At 43.0% G+C, this 14535-nt stretch overlaps 1 protein-coding gene across 2 annotated transcripts in view; it reads right to left on the bottom strand.

Moving 5' to 3' along the window:
* Positions 1-14535, bottom strand: part of LOC139054784 (platelet binding protein GspB-like) — a 107393-nt gene that overhangs the window by 71949 nt on the left and 20909 nt on the right. The window contains exons 7-11 of one of the 2 annotated variants that reach the window (XM_070532395.1): positions 14366-14521; positions 10569-10748; positions 7750-7801; positions 4576-4629; positions 2718-2891 (exon numbers count right to left, since the gene is read on the bottom strand). In XM_070532395.1, the coding sequence (XP_070388496.1) occupies positions 2718-2891; positions 4576-4629; positions 7750-7801; positions 10569-10748; positions 14366-14521 (616 nt within the window). The remainder of the gene's footprint in view (positions 1-2717; positions 2892-4575; positions 4630-7749; positions 7802-10568; positions 10749-14365; positions 14522-14535) is intronic. The other variant, XM_070532396.1, reaches the window with a different exon arrangement.

Raw genomic sequence — 14535 nt, 5'->3', positions numbered from 1 at the left:
TTGAACAAAGATGGAAGATGGCCCTGGTTTGTTTACTGCGTGAAATCACCTACAGCCAACATGCAACATGCAACAATGATGCAAGAAAGGTCGCCAAGTAGGTGCTCCTTTGCTGGCTTTCTATAGCCCGCCTGGATATTCTTCAAAGCTGGCTAAATTGCCTCTTGTGCCTCGCGATATTTACGAAGCCCTGCGCTGAGACACTGGGACGTGACACTTGTTTCAACGTTTGAGTTTCTCTGTCAACGAGTCGGAACTTTTTATAGGACCCTCAATACCTCAGTTCCATATTAAACCTTTAAATTGTGGTTTCTTAATAGTACAGTTAATTTGTAAATATTCAAGAAAAGATACTTCTGAACGTTCGCAGCTATGTACTCAAATTTACTATCACTCATATATCTTGCTTACATTTATATATGCCATGGAAAAAAAAGAAATGCGCTCCACTACGAGCAAGTGACGTTTCATTTCACATTTGCTTATTCTTTTAACAAATGACCGCAAACGTGTTAAGCAAAGTATTTCCTATGATCGTGCAACGATTCTGGCATTATATTAGTTGAGGTTATAACTTATTGCGGCATCACAAAGCACTCAGCTGATATTAATGCTCCAGTTGTAATACTTCTCATCCAAATAAAGCCAAGCGCACGTCTAATGACATAATTGTGCCTAATAGACTAGATGTTGCTTCAATTTATGCAATCGATATGCTAGCTCCAAAAATTTAAGAATGGTCCTGGACCAACAATCCATAAACACCCGTGCAAATACTGCAGTGAAGAAGCCTCTCCTATCGTCGCCCTCCAATGTAGCTTCAGTCATAGCTACGCTGCTTCGTATTAGTGCTTGTTTCAGCTGGATGTCATGTTTTCAAGACATCCCTTGAGCCCTTCGTTATTCATTCGACCTAATAGTTTACTCGAAAACTATTTTAAACCTTTCACTTAAAAGTAAGCTATTCGCCTACTTTTTCCTTTCTAGAATACCCCGAAAGCGAGCAACACTATCCCTTGAAAAATAGAAAACTCAGTGGTCATACACTTCGCTGTCGATATTTCCTCGGGCATTTTTCTTTCAAAATAAATTCTCGATAATGTTACGTGCTAATTCCTCGAAAGCAATGGTGTGAAGCATTGAAGAAGATAAATTACATAAATACGATCTTTGAAGAAACGCCGCTAGGTCTATTAGGCACAAAGTCAATCGCCTAGTCAAATAAATAAGTCACATTAACTCGTTCCAAATATATCCTTATTTTTGCCATACCAAGTGCGAACGTAGTGGATTTTGCTAATTTAAATTTACTCGCTCGGTTTCATTACGCGAAACATTCGGCAGAACCAATCTTACGGTTAATGTCGACGCTGATGCGTATAGCATTGAATTTATTATAGCGACAGAACGTCTTGCAACCATGGCAACGAGTGATGTATGATGCGCGTAGTGAGTGAGATTTTGCTCTCGAGCTGCCCTAAGAACACTCGGCGCCACCTGGCGCCGCCGCAGCAAAGCTTGTGCGTGGCCTGCGAAATGCGTGGCACGCGGGTGCCTGCGCCGAATTCCCGGTGACACGAATACCTAGTCACCCAAGTTGCCGTCGGAGACGTTTATTTAAGCGTGGCACACACCTATCCGCACATGCCCAGTGATCCAAGTTGGCGTGAAAGATTTTCTTCGAGCAGAAGTACTAACGCACGCCCGCATCTTCAATGACCCATGTCAGCATGAAAGTGGCTTGTTGAAGGGCGGCAGTTATGTACGCATTGACAGATACTCATTTACCCACGTTGGTGCGATGAAAGGCTTCGAACAGCTCAGCACAGCACCCCGTTGCGTCGCCCGCTCGACCACGCATTGCCCAGTGACACAGGTTAGCGGGTAAACGATTAGAGACAAATACACGTCAATACAAACGTAGACAGATGAGTAGAAACGTACAAACATAGCCCCGAAATTGCGTTAAATATCTCAGGAATGCGAACGCATTAAAACCAGGCGGCTGTACAGTGTTGCATTATATGCATCTCTCTTCGCAGGGATATAGGCCATTTACAGCGGTTGGCATTCTGAGCGCTCAGAGATACTTCTCTGAACTTTATTGCGTACGCATAATCAAGGTGAACTGACAACAAACAGCCTATTTGTTATGACGTTTTCGCACCTTTCTCTCGGACCTACAGCATAGGGCGCGTGGCCGCGATATTATCGCACTCGGACTTAAGATCACGGCAATGTCAAAGCCGACGGGGGAAATTCGTCTGCAGTGTCAAATGGTTGCAATCGCAATAAGACAAGTACGCCAAATTAGGTGTCGTTTGATTGTAGGTAGCTCACCCACCGACTTGGCGGATTTGCTCAACGCCACCTGGCTAAAATGAAACCGCGTGTAATTTGGCCAGCACTAATACTCCGTTTGGAAGCGTTGCATTACGGGCAAATAACGCTTCATCCACAATGTCAAAACAGCGCTTTGCTCTGCATGGTGATTGCCATAGGAATGAGGAAGTCAGAAACCGGTCAAAGGCGGCGTAGCCACGTTTTTAAATGCAGTAGCGCTAATCCAGCTTATTTAAACACTCTGTAGAACAAAAAAAAAATACGCCCTTAGTACAAAACAAAAGACTATTCAATCGCACAACGTTCTTTTTTCCGTTGTGCTTGTGAAACAGCGTGGAGGGAGTTTCGTTAAAACATTTACGGATGCGCCTCACCGCTGAGTATGCGCTTGGCAGTCTCCTCGGTGGCTCCAGTGAGAGCATCGGCAGCGTCGGCATACGCGGCCGATGCATCCGGTGACGCCCGGCTCCAGTCCTCGCACACGTAAGCGTGAAAGTTGTCGCAAGGGTCGATGGCTCGTCCTTTCAGCGTTCCCGAGAGAAATCGCCCTGAGAAAGTGCATATTGGCCATCTGTATGCCGTCAGAGTGCAAGTCACAGTCGCGCACACTCCACAGGTACTCAATCGACAAGCTGTGGAGTGACTGGAGATCTTTCCAACGACTGCCCAGTGATGCTATATACGGCGAAGCTTGAAAGCGCGGACGCATTTTTAAGAGTACTGTAGTGGGCTTAAATTCTACGGCACGTACACAGCGAATTACGCTTGCCTGAGTGAGTGGCTAAACGGCCGGCCGCAGACTGTCCCAGTTTCGCATAGGGGTACTTCTGTACACGAGATGTGTTGGCTACGCGTGTGCGAAACACACATGTGCCATGAACATGTGTGCCCTTGTTGCAGAGTCCGCCTGTTCTTTTACTCCGTGCGTGATGGCCACGACATCGGCCACTTGAAATTCTTACACGTTTCATTCGCTGTGTATAACAATACCGAAAACTGAGCTTGTACCTCTGCTTGATATAGAGCAGGCAAACGGTTGAGAGATTCTAGCATGGCCGAAACCTAGGCGAGGCGTAGTCGCTGTCATTAACATACATTCATAGATGATGCCTTATACGGCAGATAAGAAAGTTGCGGGCCATAGGTCTGCATTTATGTTACCCTGAACCTGAATTCCTACAGTAACCGTTACCCGCCCTGAATTCCTACACTTGAGAACGCCGCTATCATCGACGCATGAACACGTTGTCACGTGGTACCGTGTTTTTAGAGTTTTATTTTTATATAATAAATCACTACAGGAGACCCAGGCCACTTCGAAAGATATTTGTATTTTGTCCACATCCTTCACAAGTTTTGCATTGACGCCAGATATGTTGTTTAAGTTAACGAAAAAATTTCCAAGATTAAACAAACATTTATTTGCGCAAAATAAAAAAGAAATGTTCATCGCAAACATGACCGCCAATTAACGTACGGAACCGCTGTTCGTGTGAACACATGAGTTAATTAATTTAATTATCAAGTTTTACGCGCCAAACCCCGGTCTGATTACGAGACACACCGTAGTGGTGGGTTACGGAATTTGGGCCACCTGGGACTCTTTCACGTGCACGCAAATCCAAGAACGCGAATGTTTTCTCATTTCGCCACCACCAAAATACCGCCGGCATGGCCGATATTAGATCCCGCGACATCACTCTTAGAAGCAGAAGACCACAGCCTATAAGCAAGCACGGCGGGTGTCATGATTTATTTAGGAATTCTTGTAAATCACTACTTTGGGCAGCCAACCTATATGCGAGGAGACTAAGCAGTTATTGTTCGTGAGTACTTGAGGGCAATAAGCGACATGACCGCACTTACGCGGCTTAGGACAAGCGCTTGTGGTACGGTTCTCATTGTGTCCTTGTTTTGAGTTTTGCTTTAAAGTATCGAAGATTTATTGGCTGTATCATTTCACTGAACGTCAGCTACGACCTTTATGGACGTCCGTTCAAGAAATACGCAGTAGCTCTTCGCTAACACTTTGTGCAAACAGCTTGTGGGGATGGCACCAAACAGCCTATGAATACGATAGATCATTGGCATTTCCACAATGAAAAAAAATATGTTTGAAGCTTAGGAAAACTCTGCGTAAGTACCGTGTATGAAATCCCACATTGGCAATAAAAAAAACTATCATAGCTGCAGTAATGTGGTAAGGGAATAATGCGAAAAACGTCAGCTTACCTTCCGCTTCGCAGAATGAAGTGTTGCAGAATACTTCCCCTTGCAACGGTGGCCCTGAAAAAATCGTAAGGCATGTCGTTAGATATTTAAAGATATGTTCGTTGAATCATTTATAAACTTTTTTAAGGAAACCTGAGATATGTAGTTGTTGTGATTGTCCCCAAAGAGGCGCCCACCATTTCCCATCAAACCTCCTGCCGTGACTGCCTGGCACTCGCACTTTATTCGGAGTGCTAGCTCGACTAGCTTTTTGTGGCGCTGGCTTTCGTAGGCGTACGTGTAACCTCTCCTGCCGGCTGAGCATTGCAGAGAGTAGCGAGAGACTTGTTTGTTTGAACTAGTTGGCCTCTGCAAAGCAACTTGTCTGCCTTTTCTGGAGACAAACCTGCCAGAATCCGAGGCCCACTGTCCTGTGCTAAAGATAGCCTAGGAAGCTGCTTTTGAAATTCTCCTATGGCTCACTTCGTCACCCTATTTTGTACAAGCTAAAATACGTGCTCTGCAGCGCCATCGGACGCTGGTTGGTATGGTGGCACCTTTATAGCTGTGATGTTAATCATCATGAGGAATTCGTGTAAGTTCACACTTATGAAAGCGGTTAAACACAGCCACGCAAAAACATTTATTACACGCAAATAAACCCATGCTCTCCGGCAGGTGCGACAGCCGGTGCCTGAGCGATCGGCGGCAGCCATCTTTTATTCCTTTCGGAATGCGGCAGCCTGTGGCTATTAAGGATAAAATTCAGTTTTGTTCGGCATATTAATACCTTTTTCACGCGTACACGTCACTTTGACGCAGTGGTTTTCGTGGTTTCGTGACGTCGCGTGACAGGCAGGTGAAGTGGGTGCAGCCCGAAAACTTTTGACCAACAGCCGAGGGCTGATGGCGAAAAGACGTCGAATCAGAAATAACTATTTTTCTTTTGTTGGGTCAAATTATGCATAATCAGTGTTTACACGTCATATCAGATGGGAAGCTATCGCGGGTTTCGTGACGTCGCGTGACAGACAGGTCAAGTGGAAGTGGTCCAAAAACGTTTTTGACCAATCGCGGAGGGCTGATTGCAGAATTGGAATAGAAAAGTTTGCAATAGTTTTACGTTATAGCGCCCTAAAACTTGGCTTAGTGTTCTGCCTCGGCTAAACAAACACTCGCGAATTATCAGAAGCGAGGCAACGACAAAACTTGTCCAAGCTATACACAAATAAAACTGGTAATGCAAACTATGTTTTCTGCTTTGCGGCGGAGGCCCGAATTAGAACGACTTTAGTAGAAGGTTGCTGCAAATTCTAGATTATAGTAAGATTATGAATGAATGCCACAAGGAATGATGAAGCGAAAGAGTGGCGCATATTCATATTTCAGTATGAAAATGAATTACAACCTTTGATTTTTACTTGGCTGTTATTTTGTGTCCCTGGCGGTCCAGTCCCGTGGCTATAGAGTGTACTGTTAAGCTGCAAGCGGTGATATTTCCTTCGCAACAGGTCCTTCGTTTTTGACTCTACGACATATGAGACATTAGCCGCGTTACACGAATGCGGCAGCGATGCCATTCACCTCATTTCGAGCGACTCTCATTCCTGTATACGGGGATAATACTTAGGGAGGCGAATTGCAAAGATCCACCATAAAAGGGGCAGATAGCAGCAATAAATCCAACACATGCGATGCACGTAACCACTGGCCTGTCATATCGAGCGAGTAAGAGAAAACAGACTGTTGCCAGCGTGTGACCCTCCTCCATTCACTAACGAAACGCACTCGCCAGTAACGAGCTCTGGGTACTTCCAGACGAAAGTGGATGAGGCACGTGCAAACGCTGTCGCATTATATTACATACCACGATGATCTAAGAAATGCGATTCGCTGCTGACGCATGCATGTAATCTTGACCATTTGTTGTAGTTTTCTTTATTTACTTTCTAAAGGACCTTCAACCTTTTTTTTTTATGCATCCATTCATATCGCTTCCTTGGAAAGCTAGTCATACAGCTGTCCCTGTTTATCGAAAAGCTTGTTTGACGCAAGGATGTTATGTTCTGTGTAGCTATTCATGCGCATTCTCGAATGACAATCAGGGAAGTTGCATTACAAAACGATCCTTTGTCTCTGATGGGATGCCTAATCCCTGGTGGTGCCTAATCAAACCGAAAGAAAATATTTCGGCAGAGAATATATACGACCCTGTAGAACTATTCGAGATCGAAGATTTACTATTCGTATTCCATGTGCATTCGAAAAAGTTGGCATTTGTCCACCGCTACTCTCGGCTGCCTTGTTTCCTGAGGCGCTTTGTATAGTATCGACCTTGTCTCCGTCAGCAAGCACATCACTCCCCGTGGGTGTGGTGACGTGTTGTTCCTTCGTTTTATTATAGTCATTCTCGTATGTGCTTCAGATAAAAAAATATATCGTTTACGACCTCCTCATTGCCGAGAAGATAAGTTTCTTAAAGACACGCTTGCCGCAAATAAGACACGCACAAAAATAAAGACACATAGTTGACAACATGCATGGCGCTTCCAATAGATAGAAATGTTGCCCTTGTCACCATCTATATGCGTGTTTTTGTGTGCGTCTTATGTGCTTTAAATATGCCTTTTTACGAATACCAGCTCGGCCAGGAAGCAGCTCTCGTGGCGTTCAGTTTTAACAGGCAGTAAGCGTACGCACCTAACAATAAGAGAAGTAACTCTTTTTTAAACAGACTTCATTGAAGCTTTATATTGCATTTTGTATAGAAACAAAGAAGAAATGTTCGATGTTTGATTTGGTATTCGAAGGTCCTTTTTGTCGGCTGTTATAACTTTAATAGATTAGCCAATTTTACTTATCGAACACCACAGATTCTTTTTTGCTTCTGCATTTGGTTGGGGCGAATCAGCAAGCCAGAGTTGTGCGACAGTCAGGTACCAGTGTCCAGTAAGGCTCGAGCCTTCTCGACATGACATTGCACATGAGTTTCTCTGCTCGCGAAAAGGCTCGTGCTAGTGGGATGCGAACGTACCGCCATATCCGGGAAAGCACGAAGCATGCCTTACGTGTCTCTGCGATCGTTATCGTAAAACGTTCTTATTTTACTAATACGTGTTAACAAAACTGGAGCATTATGACGATAACTAAAGCGAAACCTATAAATACACAAAAGAAGATTTTGCGCCGCCTTACTTGTTGGGAGCATCGAGTTCCCATCCCCAGTAGATTGCGCTGCGCTCGCCATCTTGGAAAAGGGAAAGAACACAGCGAAATGTTATTTCAGTAATTACTGCGTACATAGAGAAGTGTTGTTTTTTATTTACGCTAGCAATGAAAGAAATAGAAGAACCAACAGGCACTTTCTTCTTCATTTGTACTCATTGCAGAGCTGAGACTTTGACGTCGGCAGCCTTTGTACTTGAAACCGCATAGGAGGGGCCATTGACCCGTTGCTTTCTCATAGTTAGTGGGCTAAAAATGTGCTCCGCAACTTCTAAAATTAGAGCGAATGCATTTGGCTAACACATACTGGGCTACTCTTGCACACATGGACCAATATTCGAGAAGACTGACTGGAGGATGGCCTCCGGTACATCATTGTAAAGCACCCCCGCATTTACCGCGGAAGATGCAACTTCAAGTACCGCTTGCAGCAATTTCGCTTTTTGTTCACTTCTATTTTGTGCTATGTAGTATTAGTACATTTTAATAAACAACAGGTAATTTTCCTCCTGCGGTTCCTGCTCAGATTTTTTTGCCTTCATTTTATGGTATGGTTGCTAAATGCCTTATTTTACTGCCTCGGTCTCCGTTAGCAACTATTAGTGAACAAGTGTGAGGCCGAATTAAAGAAAATGAAACAACAACAAATCCAGTGACAAAGCGGACAACAAAACAATAATTTGTATCAGTCGGCGGCAAAATCACAAATAGGATAAGTTGCTTTGCAGTCGTGCTCGCTAATGTGATGAAAAGCGCTAAGCACATTTTGACACCAGTACATCCATGGGCTAAGCGCCTGTGAAGACCATCAGAGTTTGAAACTTCGCAAGCTTAATAAGCCTGTTGCCACAAAACAGTTGCGTGCAGCAGTGCTTTCTCATAATATAAGTTACATTAGCGACTACACTGGCAGGCCTAAGACGAGAACGCATACAAGCTAGCACAAGATTGAACTAATGCAGCTTCTTTCTTTTCTAACTAAGAACCTTCACACTAATGATGTCAGTTTTGACAGGTATTGTATTATATATATATGGCACAATATGTCAGAACGATAATCCTAAGATGTCAACTTCCGCTGGCGTTGTATATTACCTTGTAGCGTATACTAAAGCACATTTCTTCCACTTACTAGTATCCTTTGTGCTCTCAGCCTCTTTCTACAGGCGACATATAATATGACTGGAAAGTAGGAAAAGTCGTTTGCATCTATAAATGATCTAATAAACAGTTATGCTTTAATGATCGTCTCATCTCCTCACTAAGTGCACCATGTAAAGTCATGGAACATGCAATTTATTCACAAATCATACATTTTCTTGACTCGAACGATTTCTTTCATTTTTCAAAGCATGGTTTTCGCCAAGGTGTTTCCTGTGAAACTCGACTGGCTACCTTTCTTCATACTTACACTTATACCTAGACCGTAAACAACAGACAGAGGCCTCGTATGATTTCGCGAACGCTTTCCATAAAATTCCTCACAGGCTCCTTCTATATAAACTTTCTGACCTAACTATTAACCTTAGTGTTTCTCACTGGATCGAAGCATGTCTGAGCAATCATTCTTACGTCATACACCTCATCGCCTCAATTCGCTGGGCGACAAATTCATCATCAGACAGAAGCTTAAATGTGCTGCTGCCGCTTGGAGCGCACATCAAATATACCTTATAGACACCCTTGAAGCAGTGCAGAATTATACGGCCCGGTTTATTCATTTGTGTTATTCGTACCACAACAGTGCATCGTCCCTTAATTAAGCAGAATAAACGCCACTGCTTTTGCACATAATCACCCAATTGAATCTTTAGCCGTCATAAAGTTCCTACGCATCACCCGCGACTACCCAAGCTTTATCACCGCCCACTACCGCGCATATCTCATGGCAGCGGCCATGCCTTTCAAGCCGCCTGGCCGGGCACCTACACTGCTACATTATTTGCCTCCTGCATTCCACGTGCCGCCTCAGTTTGGAGCGTTTTCCACAGTATTCCAGCTATTAGTTGCCTGTCCACTTTGGGCGTAATGTAATGGATTTTCTTTCGCGAAAATAACATGTTGATTACATTGGTAATTATTTCGGTCATTCATTTGTATCCACTCCTAATGTAATACCCATTGAGGGTTCCTTAAGGTAACAAAATCAAGTGAAGAAGTAAGCATTCATCGTGCAAAAATCTCAAGAGCACTGCCCTCTATTAGACAATCACAGCCTCACGGCCGAAGAGAAACAGGGAACTGTAACTTTCACAATTTCTCTGGTCACACACCACATTTTAAGTAAATCGTAATGTTGCCCTTTACTCATAGCACAGTCTTTCAGAGGCGAATGAATCAGACGGAACTCATGGGGAAAAGATCTTCCGCTTCGTTATGCTGATAGCACAGGACACGATGCGGCTACATTGCGAGTGCCGATGCGACGTGAGCACTCGGAGTACCTAAGTGGAAGAAAAGTGTTTCTACGCGAAACCGGTCACGTGGTAGAGAATATATATATATATATATATATATATATATATATATATATATATATATATATATATATATATATATATAGGTGTGCGTATGTATGTATGTATGTGCGTACGTGTGTATGTATGTATGTATATATGTATGTATGTATGTATGTATGTATGTATGTATGTATGTATGTATGTATGGAGAGCGCTACTGCCAACTGTCTGCTCCAAACCACCGTCAGTTGCACTTCACTCCCTCGAAGAGGAAGGGACGTGCAACTGCGTAGACATAAATAGGCTGCAGCTGGTGAGCTCTGTACTTACTGTGCTCGCACTTTCGGAAGTGGTGGTATCCATCGCTGTGTCTGGTGAGCTGGGGACGTCAGAGCCCGTGTCCATAGTGTATTCCAGCGAGCTTGCTTCCGGAGATGCGCTTTCACTAGAGGACGTGTCTGACCCCTCGTCAATTGTCACTAGGGCCAGGGGAGTGATCGGTACGCGGTGCTGGAAGGTGCATTGCATGCGGTGAGCTTGCCCGATAGCTAGCTAACGTCATCAAACACGCGTTATGATGCACACGAGCAGCTACGAAAGTGCCGCAAAGAAAAAAAATTTCCCCGGATTCCTAATTAATTACACAGCCCCAGTATGGCTGCCGACAACATCTGACAAAGAATAAGTTCCTTGAAGGAAAGAATGACAGTTTTCATAATATTGTGTGGTACATGTATAGTCCATGTCGATCTATACACACTTAGAATGTCTATGCCTCAACCTATACGTGAAAATACTATGTCCTTCTAATATTTGTTCATGAAGCATACCTTGCACGCGCAGCTAAGAACAGCAAGACAGTTTCTGTAATATATTCCGAGATAACTAGCGAAGAACCTCAGGAATATACAAGAAGCGATAAATAAATATGACTTAGACCTAGAAACAGCGACGTACCATATATTTAAGATTATTGTCATTACTGTAATCCTTCGCGTTCCCATTTTCTTGTTTGTCATGTCACGCGCGAATACTCTATCTGTAGTTCATTTTGTGCTTCGTTTAAAGCAAAGAATTAGCGCTTGTTAAGCGCGTAAGCTCATTCACGCAAAACGTGCTCTACGACACCTGAAATATTTCTGGTTTTACACGTTAGCAATGCAATCTGTTTCGGTGTTTGAACGGTACAAACAACATTTTCGTGCATTTTATTTATTAGTTGAATTGTAAAAAAAAAACGGTGCGCTGCTGCCTTTCATAGGCAGGTACAAAACGGTACTCGGAGACCACACGCTTAGTTTAACTGGCAGCTCAACTATAATTCTTAGCCACTGCATCCCACTTTGCTTATGGAGAAAAGCCTTTGAAATTTTTTTTAATATGTGTGTTGGATCAATTAAGAAGAAAAATTTTTATTAAAAATTCTGGGTAATTTTTTTTCTACGTCTTTTTTTTTTACCCACCTATAGGGTGAGTTCGTGAGCCTCTTTCGCGCCTACCGGAGTAAATGCGTTGGTATGTACCAGTGCGCTTGCGTCGCTCTTGTACGACAAAAAAGAATCCCTTAAAATGTATCCGCTGCTGGGCACAATGGAACCCCTGACACATATATTAAGATAGCCTTGTCTTACTCTACATTCACACACAAGGCATACACAGATTTTGTGGCGGTGACTCCAGATGGCGAAGCGTGTTAAGTTGGAAGGGCGAGACTGGACCTCGACTGCACAAGCGTTTCATGCATGGCACATCTGAGCTTTGCCGATACGGTATGTCGATACATTGCTGCAATAATGATTGCATTTGCGTCGACATTCGTTGTAAAACGTGTATTTCTTATGCTTATTTTGATCTAAAGCTTCCCGCTGTGGCTGAACGCAACTCAGCACGTATCGAATCTTTTGAGAAACTCCTTCACGATAGCTGACGCAGCCTTACGGATAATTTTCATTTTCGCGTGCGTCTTCCAAAATTAAAGACAGAATTCGTAAGGTTAGGCCGCGAACCGACGCCCTTCGCCCAACTGCAGCGTAATATAGAATGGTCCAGGATAGTGATAGCGTAACTATAAATAGATTTAATACAACGAGAACAATTATAAGCGTTATACTTTGAAAAAAAAAAAACATGCATTACGGCCATTTTACGCACGCGGTAATCCGCAGTAAATAAAGTTGAGGCAATCACGAGTGTTTCATTGTGCCGTGAGTAATTGTGGGAACAAGTGTCTGTCAATGAGCACTGCATGGAAATGTAAGCAATGGCCGCACGTAATCTATCGTGTAATTGTACCTTTCGCTCTCTCGTTTTGGTTTCGGGTTTAAAGGCGGATAAACTTATTGAAACACGAAATCTATACTTTCATGATAACGAAGGCGGTACCTAACTACAAAGAAAGTAGCTACAAGTTTGGAAGTAAGCCACATAAATGTGCTACTTATTTAGCAAGTAGGGGCACTTTCCTGCATTCATATCGATGTTTCGTACACAAGCAAATTGCAAGTTCTATTTAGTCATGCTCGTGTGGCTCACTATTTAATTTTACTCGTAATTTGGGACAGCTCAGCAATTTCTATCACCGTCTTGGCTTGGTATAAGTTCAGGGACACTTCGGCGGGCAAAGGGAATGACTTTGCACCCTACCCCTGACCACACCTACTCACTCGAAATTAGCCTAAAGATCCTTTGCGAACCTACTGTGCTCTAGGTGAGATGTGTCCTTTTTTAAACAGTAGAACTAATATTAATTTTAGATCATATATTTCATGCTCTAGTACCGACATTAGCTTCTCCTTTACATTAACAGGCAACAATAAGCGCACGCAATATCTATTAATACTTCTGAAAACAAAGTCTCGATTAGTCCATTTCAGGAGAGTTCGTGCCCACACCACTGTTTTGATGACGGCACAGGGCAACAATGTGCAATGGTTGGTAAACGTGCTCTTTGAATTTTGCTACCGCCCAGAAAGACCTCTTAATAGCAGAAAACGTGCAAAACTATGCTAGTTCTTGCAAAACATTAAGAGTTCCTGTGAAAAAAAATAGAGCGTTTTCCTCGCAATTTCGGATATGTCTTATAGTTTCGTTACACCATATATGGTTTCATTAGTAGTAGAAGACGTTATTGTCAAATGGCTGAATAATAGCTTCCATAAGTATGGAGGTAACCATAGCACATGTCTTCTAATTTTGATTTATTGTTTTGTGCAGCCTTGACGCCTTCACCTTGACGACAGCTGAATGAATGCTTTTTCCCGTTACACTAAGATATGTTCATTGCTGTTATCGCTTTTCCTTGGAGCGCGGCAGGCCATGTGCTACATTTACTGTCAGCACGGCTGGATATTTGAATTTGTCGCTTATTCATCAAATGTGGATGCTACGAAATTGTACACCTCGTAAAATCAATAAACATTGTTATAAATTATGTCTTCCAGCGATAAATAATTTCCCTTTCCTGAACAAAACAATCCACATCTTCGCATAATGTGCATCAAATTATGCTTGCCTGACATGACTGCCCAAATGCCTTTGTAATTAGAAAAAAACGTGCCATATCAGCACAAAAATGTTCCTGGCATTTTTGTGAACTGATCACTGCTGTAAGGGTTTTGAAAATGTCTTCGTTTATGGACATATAGAGCGCTGTGTGACTAGCTAACGTCAAACAAACGAAAACTACTAAAAAAATTAATTTTTCAGTTAGAACAACCATGAATTTTACTGCTAGAGATGACACTGATACCGGAATAATAAGTAACATTTCTTTATAATTTTTCCACTAGCCTTCGCCTGTTGTGCGTGTTATTTATGATGGTCCATGCGGTAAGTGGCTATGAAGGAAGCAGCACTAAACAGCTTCAGAATAATTTTGGCAATATCGGATTCTTTAATGGGTGCGCAAAGCTGGGAACAAGGGCATTGTTGGATTCTGCTCATGGGAATGCGGATGTCATGGCCAACAATCAAACCAGCGATTCTGTGCTGAACAGTTGACCTACATGACCTTCTTTATAGCCACAAATGTCGTCTTAGTTCTACTAGAATGTATATGAGTACAATTTGCCACTGAGAGACCAGTATTATGTGTGGTGTATATTTTCAACGTAAACAAAAAGACACACCTTTCTCGTGCCGTTCAAGTCCTCCGTGAACGTGATCAACTCCACTGCAGTGATGACCTCGGATGATGTGACCCTTTCTTCTATGGCTTCTGTCGGCTGATTGGTTTCGCCAGCCGTGACCAATATGGCTGTCGACTCAAGTTCAGACGAAATTTCCTGCAGTAATTGTT

The sequence above is a fragment of the Dermacentor albipictus genome, chromosome 1 (genome assembly GCF_038994185.2).
Source record: "Dermacentor albipictus isolate Rhodes 1998 colony chromosome 1, USDA_Dalb.pri_finalv2, whole genome shotgun sequence".
NCBI classification, from domain to species: domain Eukaryota; kingdom Metazoa; phylum Arthropoda; class Arachnida; order Ixodida; family Ixodidae; genus Dermacentor; species Dermacentor albipictus.
This window is presented reverse-complemented; position numbering and strand designations above follow the sequence as displayed.